General features: G+C 46.7%; 1 protein-coding gene across 5 annotated transcripts in view; it reads left to right on the top strand.

The window, feature by feature from the left end:
* Positions 1-262: 262 nt before the first annotated feature.
* Thoc5 (THO complex 5) overlaps positions 263-13,905 on the top strand; it is a 33,202-nt gene continuing 19,559 nt past the window's right edge. The window contains exons 1-9 of one of the 5 annotated variants that reach the window (XM_045133042.1): positions 263-375; positions 1,784-1,887; positions 3,553-3,696; positions 4,892-5,005; positions 5,156-5,253; positions 6,993-7,139; positions 9,844-9,958; positions 12,118-12,250; positions 12,965-13,000. In XM_045133042.1, the coding sequence (XP_044988977.1) occupies positions 1,792-1,887; positions 3,553-3,696; positions 4,892-5,005; positions 5,156-5,253; positions 6,993-7,139; positions 9,844-9,958; positions 12,118-12,250; positions 12,965-13,000 (883 nt within the window). In that variant the 5' untranslated portion in view covers positions 263-375; positions 1,784-1,791. Of the gene's footprint in view, positions 376-544; positions 611-1,253; positions 1,276-1,730; positions 1,888-3,552; positions 3,697-4,891; positions 5,006-5,155; positions 5,254-6,992; positions 7,140-9,843; positions 9,959-12,117; positions 12,251-12,964; positions 13,001-13,905 lie in introns of those variants that run through there. The other 4 variants (XM_045133043.1, XM_045133041.1, XM_045133044.1 and 1 more) reach the window with 4 other exon arrangements.

Here is a 13,905-nt window from a genome sequence, read left to right as displayed (position 1 = left end):
AGCTCAGGCCGACCTGGAATTCACTCTGTAGTATCAAGCTGGCCTTGAACTCACAGCGATCCTCCTACCTCTGCCTCCCGAGTGCTGGAATTAAAGGCGTGCGCCACCATGCCCTGCTACAGAAAAAAAAAAAAAAAAAACACGTTTTTTAACATAAAGTCTTATCCTTCACAGCTTCCGTTTCCCCGCCCCTCCATTGCTCAGCGCGCCCCGCGCGGGAACACCCCGGCCCCAGGGCTTAGCGCGTCGCTTCCGGCGGTCGCTCACGTCACTTCCGGCGCGCCGTGCCCTCCTTCCGCTTCTCTGTGGTGTGTGCGCGCGGCGGGCGGAAGTGAGTCCCAGACCGAGGCTGGTCTGGAGCGCGTGGGCGTGGAGGTGAGCGGAGGGTTCTGGTGGGGGCCGGGCTGGGCCGGGCGCCTCGGGCCCGAGTGGCCGCGATCCTCCGGACGGCCCGGGGGTCCTTCCGGTGTCTTGGCGCGCGTGATGCGCGTAGGTGGGGCCGGCGGACCCGGGCCGGGTTGGGATTTCCTAGACCTGGGCGGAGGGCCGCTCTTGTGTCACTGTCCCCAGCCGCTGGGCAGAAGGAGGATGTCCCCTGTGAAACTTCAAGGTCCTCTCCTCAGATGCAGCTCCTTTCAATGTCTCTCTCTGGTTTTGCATAGTAGAGTCTTGCTCTACTGCAGGGTGATGTGGAATTGGCTGTGTAGTCTCAGGCTGGCCTCGAACTCACGGCGATCTCCCTGCCTCTGCCTCCTGAGTGCTGGGATTAAAGGCATAGGCCACATCCTTTCTCTTCAGAAAGGATCTACAGCCAGGCGTAGTAGATGGATCGCCTGAGTTCGAGGCCACCCTGAGACTACATAGGGAATTCCAGGTCAGCCTGAGCTGGAGTGAGACCCTACCTCAAAAAAACAAATAAATAAATAAGTGAAGAGAACTCGAGGAGGAGTGAGGATGAAGCTGAGTTAATGGGTTTAGAGATGAGCAGAAAGGCCAAGTGCTCAAGGTAGGAGAGGAGCGCACCCGATGGCCTCTGCAGCAGCTGGATATGTGATTTGGGAGCCTTTGAAGCTACTTTAGTGAAACTATGTTCTGGCATATATATTTTTTTCTGCCCTTGGAGAGATCATTTTTAGGTGGAGATGTGAGTGCTAGTAGAGACAAAACGTCAAAGGAAGGACTGGATTGATGGCTTAGCCATTAAGGAGCTTGCCTGCAAAGCCTAAGGACCCAAGGCTCAATTCCACCAGTACCTTTGAAAACCTGATGTACAAGGTGACTCATGCATCTGAAGTTGATTGGTAGTGGATAGAGGCTCTGGTGCACCCATTCTCTCTCTGTCTCCTCTCTCTCAAGTAAAATTTAAAAAACAAGAAGGAAAAACAAAACGAACAAACAAAAAAGGCAAAGGAATCCTTACCTAACTGTAACAAAAAGGTTGGATTTATAACAGTTCGTTGTTTTTTTGTTTGTATTTCTGAGGTAGGGTCTCACTCTAGCCCAGGCTGACCTGGAATTCACTATATAGTCTCAGGGTGTCCTCAAACTCACTGTGATCCTCCTTCTTCTTCCCTAGTGCTGGGGTTAGAGGCATGCACCAGCGTGCCTGGTAAGACACTATTTACAGATGATCAAACTCAGGGTTTGAAGGGTTAAGCGACTTTTCTTGAGTTGCCAGGTCTATAAATGGCCATAATTGCTAGTGAGAGACTTGAGTTTTCTGATTTCAGGAAACTTCAGAAGTTTTCTAAACAGTTCTGTGCTGTTACTTTCTGCCCTCAAGGAACAACCATGTCATCTGAATCTAGCAAGAAACGGAAACCCAAAGTGATCCGAAGTGACGGGGCTCCATCTGAAGGAAAGAGGACTCGATCTGATACTGAGCAGGTGAGATTGGTAGTGTTGCCCTGCTGCTGGGAAATTGTAGCTCTTGGCCAAACACCTGCCTGTGGGTATTCAAGAATGCAGGGTCACATCTATTGGGAGCAGTCTCCCAATTGCCTCTGTTTGCTCAGCTGACTAGAACCCCCATGGCTTCACAAAAGCTGAGTGTCCCCACAAGGCTGGTATGCAGCATCCAGAAACTCAGCAAATTGGTATTAGACATGATCAAAACCTGCACAGAGAACATGTCCAGCAGGCTGAGCAGCTCCAGTTTTTTGGATTGCTCTATGAAGATTTGCATCTGCTGCTCAGCACTAGAGCCTCAGAAATATTTCATCCCTGAGTCTGCTACTTAGAGAGGGCCAGAACCATGCTCCCACACACTGACATCCTGGCTGGCCCAAGAGCTCTCAGCAGCAGCAGTAGATTTGTCTATTCTTTTTATTCATTTCTCTGTAAGGCTAATTCATGAAGATGTACTTGGTGGTTTTTTTTTGTTGTTGTTTGTTTGTTTTTTAATGTGTGAGAGAGAATTGGCATGCCAAGGCTTCCAGCCACTGTAATTGAGACACTTGTGTCACCTTGTGCATCTGCCTTATGTAGGTCCTGGGGAATCAGATCTGGGTGTTTTTTGTTGTTTTTTTTTTCCTTCAAGGTAGGGTCTCACTCTAGCCCAGGCAGACTTGGAATTCACTATGTAGTCTCAGGCTGGCCTCACACACACAGTGATCTTTCCACCTCTGCCTCCCAAGTGCTGGGATTAAAGGTGTGCGCCATCACACCTGGCTGATTTTTTTTTCTTTTAGATAGGATCTTGTTCTGTAGTCTAAGTTAGTCTCAAGAATTCCCTGCCGCCTGCCACATGCTGAGATTTGAGGCATGCACCACCATGCCTGGGTAACAGCACTGGTAAATCTTACCTGTTGTATGTACTGCAAGGGCAGCGAGAACAATTAAAATAATTTATTCTCTGCTGAAACCTGACCATCTAAATGCCCGTCAGGATGGCCTAGTGAGCTTGTGTGCATCACTACATAGACTGTCGTACAGCCTTTTTAGTAGAGATCTCTGTTTATTTAGATGAGAAGTTTCCCTGAATAGCATGGACAATGTGATTCTACCTTGCTTGACTGTAAAGTGTGTATTAGTCACAGTATTCACAAGTGAATTGTTTTGAGTTGGAAAATAAAATTGCAGTGGTTTCCCCCCCCCCCCCCCCATGTTGGGTCTCTCTAGTTCAGGCTGACCTGGAATTCCCTATGTAGTCCCAGGCTGGCCTCAAACTCAGCAATCCTTCTACCTCTACCACCATGCCTGGCTTTTTCACTTCTTTTTGGTAGTCTGCTCTGTTCTGAACTCTTGACACCATGTTGGCAGTTGTTACTCTGTAAAAAGAGAGAGAGGTTTCTGTTTTGAAAATAAGAAAAAAAATTTGGACGGGCGCAGTGGCACACGCCTTTAATCCCAGCACTGGAGAGGCAGAGGTAGGAGGATCACCTTGAGGCCACCCTGAGAGTACATAGTGAATTCCAGGTCAGCTTGGGCTAGAGTGAGACCCTCCATGAAAACATTTGATTTGACGACTATTATAATATTCTTTACATTGTCTCTGATCCCAGCAGGGAGACATTCACCCTCTGCATATGGCCTCTCCTCTCCCCTTTATAGGAAGGCAAATACTACAGTGAGGAGGCTGAAGTGGATCTGCGAGATCCTGGCCGAGACTATGATCTGTACAAGTTCACTTGCCAGGAGCTACAGAGGCTGATGGCTGAAATCCAGGACCTGAAGAGCAGGAGCGGCAAGGATGTGGTAAGGGGGAGGCCAGCCAGCCAGGAGCCTGGTGCATCTGCACAGATGGGGCTACTTGTGCTCTCACCGGGGCCCTTTCAATCTCGGTCTTCGTGTCCTAGTTATAACTAGGTTGAAGCATAGAGACTCCAGAGCCCTGCCGATTAGTGTATTGCAACTTGTCATTGCTACATAGTCTCCCAGTACAGTAATGAAACTACAAGATAATTTTTTTTCTGACTATAATTTGATAATCTTTGTTGTTTTTCAAGGTAGGGTCTAGCCCAGGCTGACCTGGAATTCATTTTTAATCTTTCTTAAAAATTTATATTTATTTTTTATTTTATTTATTAGAGAGAGAGAGAGAGAGAGAGAGAGAGAGAGAATGAATGGGTGTGCCAGGTCCTTCAGCCACTGTAAATGAACTCCAGACACATGTGCTGCCTAGTGCATCTGGCTTACGTGGGTCCTAGTGAATTGAACCTGGGTCCTTTGGCTTCAGAGGCAAATGCCTTAACCACTAAGCCATCTCTCCAGCCCATGACCTGGAATTCACTATGTAGTCTCAGGGTGGTCTTGAACTCACAGCAGTTCACCTCCTTCTGCCTCCCAAGTGCTGGGATTAAAGGTGTGCATCACCACGCCCAGCTCCCTGCAGCAATCTTTCTTACTTGTGTGCATGCTGACCAGTATTGTTAAGCTTCTATCGCCTTTTCACATCAGTCTTCTGAAAGAAAAATTTTATGGCTATGATTTTGTTATTTTATATGGATTATTAATATTTGGTTTTTTGAGGTAGTATGTTACCCTAGCCCAGGCTGATCTGGAATTCACTATGTAGTCTCGTGGTGTCCTCAAACTCATGGCAGTCCTCCTACCTCTGCCTCCCAAGAGAGAGACAGAGAAAATGGGCACACCAGGGTCTCCTATCACTGCAAACAAACTACGGATGTAGCACTACTTTATGCATCTGGCTTTACTTGGGTACTAAGGAATCGAACCCCAGTGGTAAGTGTCATAACCTCTGAGCCATCTCTCCAGCCCTAAGTATTAAAAAGATAGGGACTCACTTTTCCTTTGTTGACCCAAGACAAGGTAAAGTCCCCACATCTTTTAATGCTGTCTTGGCTTCTTCAGACATCTGTGCTAGTTTGTGTGTGAGGTAGCATCCCCTGCACATATTGTTAACGGGCTTTACCGTTTTCTTTGGCTGCAGGCAATTGAGATTGAAGAACGGAGGATCCAGAGCTGTGTTCATTTCATGACCCTAAAGAAGCTTAACCGTTTAGCCCACATCAGGTTGAAGAAAGGAAGAGATCAGACCCATGAGGTAAGAGTGGAAAGGGCTTGTCACCCTGAGAACATGACTTCTCACTCTTCTGCCCCATCCTGTTCCTTAACCTTTTCTGCCTTCTCTGGCTGCGGCAGTTCTGCCCCATCCCAGCTTGCCTTGCTCACCTCCTCTGGCTTTTCCCTTCAGGCTAAGCAGAAAGTCGATGCCTACCACCTGCAGCTACAGAACCTGCTGTATGAAGTGATGCACCTGCAGAAGGAGATCACCAAGTGCCTAGAGTTTAAGTGAGTTTGGGAGGAGCAGGTTTCGGTTTTTTTTTTTTTTTTTTTTTTTTTTTTTCCCACAAGCTCAATATGATCCAGTGTTGTCTTTAAAAGAAATTCATTGAGTGTGGAAGATGGTGGGGTCTGGGAGAGGTATCAATAGATCACACTGAGTGGGAGAATCACAAGTAGTAATTTTAGACTACAGAGTGAAATCCAGGTTAGCTTGGGCTAGAGCGAGACCCTACCTTGAAAAAAAATAAATAAATCTGAAATGGAGATAAGCAGCTTCACCTTGTAAAGTTGCTGGAACATATGGGAGGTGTCTGTTAATATCTGCTAGCTGCCCTTGACTGTGATATTTTACCATGACCTGAGCACTCAGCTGGATTAACAGACAAAGAAAACAAATGAGGTGGCGCACACCTCTAAATCCCAGCACTTGGGAAACAGAGGTAGGATTGCCATGAGCTTGAGGCCAGCCTGAGAGTACATAGTGAATTCCAGGTCAGCCTGGGCTAGAATGAGACCCTACCTCAAAAAAGAAAATTAATCCGAGCGCTCAGGAGGCAGAGGTAGGAGGATCGCCTTGAGTGCGAAGCCACCCTGGGACTACACAGTGAATTCCAGATTAGCCCTAGGTAGGGTCTCACTCTAGCTCAGGCTGACCTGGAATTCCCTCTGTAGTCTCAGGGTGGCCTTGAACTCCTACCTCTGCCTTCTGAGTGCTGGGATTAAAGATGTGCACCACCACACCGGGCTTTTTTGTTCTAAAATTTTTTATTGACACCTTCCATACATCTAGACAGTATACCATGATCATAATTGTCTCCTGCTGCCCTGTTTTGCATTTCCCCCTCGAGTCCTCTCTCTCTCCACTGAATCCCTTTCCAACTAGTCTCTCTCATATTTTGATGTTTTCCTTAACCTCCTATTGTGCAGGCCTTGATGTTGGTAACGTCAGTCACTGTGTGGTCATGGATATCAAGGCCACTTTGTGTCTGGAAGGCAGTACTGCACTCCTCCCCTTCCTTTGGCTCTTACATTCTTTCCACTATTTTTGTAATCTTGGAGGGTATAATAAAGATGTTTCACTTAGTGCTGAATACTCCATTGAAACTTCTTAGCACTTTGGTGAGTTTTGAACCACCCCAGTAGTCACCACCCTCTGAAAAAACAAGCTTCTCTAACCAAAAGTAAGAGTAGCTTAATATATGGCCATAAATGTAAGTATTTAGATAGTAGTTTGGTGGGCCTAATTATCCATTTAGACAACAGTAGTAGTTTTCCCTCTTAGGTCTTATGACCTCCCCAGCAATAGGGTTTTGATTAGGTTTCCAGTACTGGGCAGGAATTCCCTCTTGTGGAGTGGGCCTCAAATCCAGTAGGAGCAGTTGGTTGCCCCCATAACAGACATACCAAGAAGGCAGGTGCAGACTCTTGTTTGGTGACATGTCATCCTAACAGTGTCGGTCTAGGCCATAGAAATTCTGTCTTTTAGCTTTCACTATTCCTGCTCAGTTGGGAGACATTTATAAATTCAGAAAGCAGCCTTTGCAGACCTTTAGCTGACCCAGTAGCATGTTACCAACAACCCTTTATCACACTGAAATGTTTGCCAGTGAGCATTTGCCGGGACTGGGCTCCAGGGACTCTTCGTAGGCCAGGACTGAGGAGGCATAGATGGAACAACTTTGTTCCTGTTTATGCCAGTCTAGGTTCCTGAAATGGCAGTTTGACGTCTAGTTTTTGTTTCGTAGGTCCAAGCATGAAGAAATTGATCTGGTCAGTTTAGAAGAGTTTTATACAGAGGCTCCACCAGACATCAGCAAGGCTGAAGTCACCATGTCAGACCCTCACCAGCAGACCCTGGCTCGTCTAGACTGGGAGCTGGAGCAGCGGAAAAGGTAGTGTTTCCTTCTTCCTGGCCTTGTCAACCACTTGGCTGCAGTACTTCGTCATGTCCCAAGACCTGATTCTACTTCTTGTAATTCACCATCATCGTCATGGGGGCTTAGAGTTGCTTTAAGTTACTAATTGAATATTGAAGGTGACAGGGATTTAGCTCAATGGTGGTGTTTGCCCACCATGCACAAAGCTCTGGGTTCAATCCCAGAACCACAAGGAAATGAAAAACCACATAGAGATGGCTAAGAAATTAGAGGGAGGGAGCATAGGAGAAGACGGGGTGGGGGGGGTGGATAACAGAATGTAATGATATGTAAGTATGAAGCTGTCAAAGTGGAACTGACGTCTCTGTATGTTGACCCAACAGAATTTTTTGTGCTATTGTTTTTTTGAGGTAGGGTCTCACTCTAGCCCAGGCTGACCTGGAATTCACTATACAGTCTCAGGGTGGCCTCGAACTCACCATGATCCTCCTACCTCTGTCTTTTAGTACTGGGATTAAAAGCACGTGCCACCATGGCCAGAAGCTCTCCTTTTTTAATGATAACTTTCCTTCTTATATTTACAAGATTTCTAGGGCTTTTAGTTGACATATGTGCTCTGGTTTTCATTGGAAAAGCAGCTATTTATATTCTTGCCTTTTCTGTTACAGAACATATCTTGTTCTTTGACCTTTATTATGAATTGAATAAGCACTGAGTATGGTTCTCAGGGAATCCATGTTCACGTTTTAGCAGGTGGGCTTGTTCTGTCACTGCCCTGTCTAACCCACTTTCTCATGGGCACCAGCTGAGCTGTGAATACTGTGTTCCTGTGGTACTGGTTCAGAGTTCATTCCTGCCCAACTGACTCAGGCAGTCTATGGACGTCATTGAGGTCGTACAGCTGTTGGTTTATCGGGAGGAAGTTTGGGGTCTAGCCTCTCGTGAAGAGTCTGGAGAGAGACACAGATGCATGTGTGTTGCTTCACTTTGGGCAAGTTATGGAAAAAGAAAAGGCCAGGCTACTCTCCAAGAAAGCCCACACCGATCCTGTTGATTGGTTATATTGTCCTTTCTTTAAGCCTCTCCAAATACCCTTGCTTAAATCTATATTAAGCTCTTTTCTTTCTTTCTTTGCCGAGTCTGGTGGTACAGTCCGGCTCTAGTTATGTGGGAGGTTGAGACAAGGATGATACCAAGTTTAGAGCCAGCCTGAGCTATAAAGTGAGTTCAAAGTCAGTGTGAGTAAGATGATAAAAGGAAGCCTGGGCAGACTGCTTGTTAGCCTGCATGAAGCCTTGGGTTCAGTCACAGTACCACAGAAAAGAGGGTGGGGGGACATACCCTAGCAAGATGGCTCAGTTGGTAAAGTGCTTGCTTTACAAGCATGGGAATCTGAGTTCAGATCCCTAGTACCACAGAAAAGTCAGGTGTGGCAGTGCATTCCTATAATCCCAGTCCTGGGAAAGTGGAGATAAGAATCCCTGGCGCTCCCTGGCTAGCTGCTCTAGCTGAATTGGTGAGTTCTAGCTTCAATGAGAGATGCTGAGTCGAAAGGTGCTTGTTTACAAAGCCTCCAGCAGCCACATAAAGCCAGACACAAAGTGGCACCTATGTCTGGAGTTTGTTTACAGTAGCAAGAGACTCCAGAATATTCACACAGACACACACATATGCAAATAATAGTTTTTTTAAAAGGGAGCTGGAAAAGTGACACAGTGGTTAAAAGTACTTGCTTGTAAAGTCTGCTGGCCTGGCTTCAATTACCAAGCCATCCACATAAGCCAGATGCAAAATGTGGTACAAGCTTCTGGTGTTCATTTACGGTGGCAAGAAGTCCTGGTTTATCTATACCACACAATGCGCATGTATGCACTCATGCAAATGAATTTTTTTTTTGAAAAAGGAAAGATTGAGGAAAACACCCAGTGTGGACCACTAGCCTCCACACACATGCATGTGCGCTACACACGCACACACGCACGCACGCGCACGCGTACACACACATGAGAAAAGAAAAAGTCTAGCAGGGTGTGGTGGGACATATTTGTAATCATGTCATTCAGGAGGCTGAGGAATGCCAGTAGTGTGAGTTGAGGCCACCTGAGTTACATACAAAGACCCTGTCTCTCCAAAAAAAAAAAAAAGAGCCAGGCGTGGTGGTGTACACCTTGAATCCCAGCACTCAGGGAGGCAGAGGTAGGAGAATCGCTGTGAGTTCAAGGCCACCCTGAGACTACATAGTTAATTCCAGGTCAGCCTGGGCTAGAGTGAGACTCTACCTTGAAAAAAATAGTTGGGTTGTAGAGATGGCTTAGCAGGTAAGGTGCTTGCCAGGGACCAAAGGACCCTCCCCAGAACCCACATAAAGCCAGATGCACAAGGTGGCACATGCATCTGGAGTTCATTTGCAGTGCCTAGAGGCCCTGGCGTGCCCATTCTCTCTGTCTCTTTCTTTCTCAAATAAATAAATCAATAAATAAAATAGCTGAGAGTGGTGGTACATGCTTTTTTTTTAAAAAGCCCAGTCAGTATATTCTAGAGTTTTAATAATTATTAAATGTGATGTTCTAAGTTACTCACTAAAGGCTTGGAGCATAGCAAGTACTGGCAGCCATTAGAACTGGTCATAGCTGCCACCGCAGATGGGGTGGGACAGTGGACAGGGATGTTGAGGTGTCCCTGTGGGGCATCAGTAACAGTGCCCTGTGCACCCCTTCAGGCTAGCAGAGAAGTACCGAGAATGTCAGTCCAACAAGGAGAAGATCCTGAAAGAGATTGAGGTGAAGAAGGAGTACCTGAGCAGCCTGCAGCCTCGCCTCAACAGCATCATGCAGGTAAGACCAGCACACTGGCCTTTGGCTTTGCCATCAGCACTAACCAGGTAGCACCAGGCACCACCACAGCTGTTGGACTTTGCAAAGTCTGTGACTGTCAGTGGAGTATGCCAGAAGAGATGTCATGTCTGTGGTCCTATCCAGTATCTAGAAGAATCTAGCATCCTGGGGTGAACGAGCGCTGGCCAGTTGGGTTAGGAACATATACACACCTATATCTAAAGCACTTTTTCCCCCTTTTTTGCCAAGCAAGGTCTCACTCTAGCCCAGGCTAGTCTTGAACTCAGTGATTCTCCTACCTCTGCTGGGATTAAAGGGGTGCACCACCATGCCTGGCTGCCTGGTCTTTGCTTTTATCCTTATCCTCTGGGTAGCACCTCTTCAGACTATATGTTCAGTTTACCCTCTGTATGGTCTTCCCCAACCACTCAGTGTCCAGGGTCACGACATTGAACACACCTCAGCGTCTGCCCATGCTGCAGAACTCTCTGAAAAGAACTTTACTCATTTGAAAGCCAGCATGTGCCTTAGGAAAAGTTCTTGCTTTCCCTATAAAGTAGAATCTCTTTATATAAGTGATTTGATTTTTGTTGCCCTGTGAAGCCACATTTCATCTAAATTCTTACAGTTTTAGGAAGTAGGGAAAATGGCTAATATGGAGGAACTTTGTAAAAGAACTCTGGAGAAATTACAAATTCATCTGTCTAGGATTTTGCAAGGTTTACATAGCCTCCCTTCAAACTCTAGGTGTAGAATTATTCTCCACTACTACTTCATAATAGGTGTTGGCATACTTGGGAGGCTGTGACAGAAGGATTTGAATTTGAGGCCAGTCTGGGCTATATTATAGGAAACTTCTAGGCCATCTAGGCTACATAGCAGGATTTTCAAGGTAGGGTCTTGATGTAGCCCAGGCTGACCTGGAATTCACTATGTAGTCTCAGGGTCACCTCAAACTCCTACCTCTGCCTCCCAGGTGCCGCTGGTTTTAAAGTCATGCTTCTACTCCGGCCCCCCCCCCCCTCCTTTTTTTTGCTTTGGTTTTTCAAGGTAGGGTCTTCCTCTCTCCAAGGCTGACCTGGAACTCACTCTGTATTCTCAGGCAGTTCTTGAGTTCATGATGATGCTACTTCTGCCTCCAAAGGGCTCGAATTAAAGGCATGTGCCACCACACCTGGCTATAAATTTTTTTAAATATTTAATTTATTAGAGAAACAAGGAGCTAGAAAGAGAATGGGTGCACCAGGGCCTCTATCCACTGCAAGTGAAGTCCACATGCATGCGTCACTTTGTGCATCTGGCTTATATGGGTACTGGGGAATCCAACCTGGGTCTTTAGGCTTTTCAGGCAAGCACCTTAACTGCCAAGCCATCTCTCTAGCCCTATAAAATATTTTTTTTTATTTTAATATTTTAGTTTTTTCATTTATTTATTTGAGAGAGAGAGAGAGAGAAACAGGGAGAGAGGCAGGTAGAGGATGAGTGTGCCAGGGCCAACAGCTGCTGCAAATGAACCTCAGACACATGTGTCACATTGTGCATCTTGCTTATATGGGTCCTGGGGAATCGAACCTAGGTCCTTTGGCTTTCCAAGCAAGCACCTTAACCCCTAAACTATCTCTCCAGCCCATTATAAAAATATTTTTTTAAGGTGGTCGTGGTAACATATGCCTTTAATCCCAGCACTTGGGAGGCAGAGGTAGGAATATTGCCATGAGTTCAAGGCCACCCTGAGACTACATAGTGAATTTCAGGTCAGCCTGGAACAGAGTGAGACCCTACCTGAAAATAACAAACAAATAAACAACAACAACAACAAAATATATATGTTTTTTTAAAGCCAGGCATGGTGGTGCATGCCTTTAATCCCAACTCTAGAGAGGTTGAGGTAGGAGGATCACTTTGAGTTCGAGGCCACCCTGAGACTACATAGTGAATTCCAGGTCAACCTGAAATTCCTTGTAAAACCAAAACAAAAAACAAACAACAACAAAAAAGTCTTTGAACTGAAATTTAGCTCAGTGATAGAGTGCTTGCCTAGCATTCAAAGGCTCTAGGTTGAATCCCTAGTGCAGAAAAGAAAGAAGAAAACAGAACAAACACGTTTCCATGTCAGTGGACTGAGAAAGGACCAACAGAAAGTCTCCTGTTGCTTGCAGGCTTCCCTCCCCGTGCAGGAGTACCTCTTCATGCCGTTTGACCAGGCCCACAAGCAGTACGAGACGGCCAGGCACCTGCCACCTCCGCTCTACGTGCTCTTTGTTCAGGCCACTGCGTATGGGCAGGCCTGTGGTGAGTGTGGGGCCTGGGCGAGGGAGGAGGGCTGTGGGAGCAGCAGCCATGGCCACTGAGCCATGTGCAAGCACTGTCTGCTCAGAAGAGTTCCGGCCTTGCCCCAGAGCCCTCAGGTGACAGTGCTGCTCCCTCCGCACTGTTCAGCATGGCTGCTCCAGCCAGCTGTCTGAGGCTGGACTAACCTGATGGATGTTTCAGAATGGATAGCTTTGAATCTTTTATGAGCCTGGGTGGATGGCCCTTGGATACAGTGCCAAGTCAGCCTGTTCAGGTGCCCACTCCATCAAGGCATGCTTGGCAGGTGGACCAGTGCCCCATTTTTTGCTCTGGGGGTGGGATGCTTGGTGACTACCGGTTCCAGCCAATGCTCCTCAGCTTTCCTGTGTCTGGAAGGGGCTGCATGTCTTCTGGTGAATACCAGAAGGAAGGATGCGTCCTCCATCTGCTTAAGTTAGCCTGAGGCTCTGCTGAGGGTGTTTTGAAGTCTTTGCTCTTCCTCTAATACAGCTCTCTTCCACCTAGCACCCGAGCTTTCTTTGCACACACCCCCCACCCCACCCCCATCGCCTCAGACAGACATGTGCTGCTCCTGTGCATGCCTCTTCTCCCGGTCACAGCACCAACACATTACTGTGTCTCTCTCTCTCTTGTGTCTTCTTGGTCCATCTCGTCTTCTTCCTCCCCTTTGTTCTCTTCCGTTGCCATCATCAGCTCATATGAAATCTTCCTCTCAACCCCCTAGACAGGGTGAGTAATTTTCATTTGTGTTTAAAATTCAACTTGTTTCCTGTAGAATTCAAGAATAAGTGACTGAAAGGGCCTACTCTTGGGTTAGTGATACAGCTCTGTGGCAGAGCACATCCTGGCATGTGCAAGACCCTGATTTTGACCCCCACTACAAAAGAAAAGACAAACAGTAGCTGGGCAGTTGTGCTCACTTAGGGGTAACACTGGTGTTTAAGGTAAAGGAATGCTTTGTGTGTTGTTATCAGAGGTTGGTTGTTAGAAGTTTGTCCTTTAGTGCAGCTGGGCAAGTGGTGTGAAATGTCTCTTGACAGTCTGCGTCCTTAATATTGAGGAGGAGTTGGGGTTTAGCTTAAGGCCCATGTTCCATCCCCAGGATCACCAGAACAACAACAGAAGAATGAAGTGAGGCGTTGGCCCCTTTGACCTTACACCTATAATCCCAGCACTGGAAATACTGAGATAGGATGATAATGATGAGTAGAAAGCCAGCCAAGGACTACCTAATGAGTTCCAGCACAGTCTGGTCTAGTGTGGACCCTACCTTGAAAAATACAAACCGAAGTAATTAAAATTATAGATACCAATTCATCCAGTCCCCAGCATTCAACAAGGTAGCTGCTGTTGGCAAACTCCCCATTTCATAGATGTGAAAAGTGAAGGTCAGAGCAGTAACTTCACTTTCCAGGTCATGTTTTGTTTTGTTTTATTTTTTTCCGAGGTAGGGTCTCACTCTAGCCCAGGCTGACCTGGAATTCACTGTGGAGTCTCAGGGTGGCCTCGAACTCACAGCAGTCTTCCTACCTCTGTCTCCCCACCATGCCCGGCTTCAGGTCATGTTTTAGTAGTTGGTGGGATAAGGACTCAGGTTTGGGACTGGGCTGCAGTGTCCTTGTTCCTACCATTTT

The sequence above is a fragment of the Jaculus jaculus genome, chromosome 13 (genome assembly GCF_020740685.1).
Source record: "Jaculus jaculus isolate mJacJac1 chromosome 13, mJacJac1.mat.Y.cur, whole genome shotgun sequence".
In the NCBI taxonomy this organism is placed as follows: domain Eukaryota; kingdom Metazoa; phylum Chordata; class Mammalia; order Rodentia; family Dipodidae; genus Jaculus; species Jaculus jaculus.
This window is presented reverse-complemented; position numbering and strand designations above follow the sequence as displayed.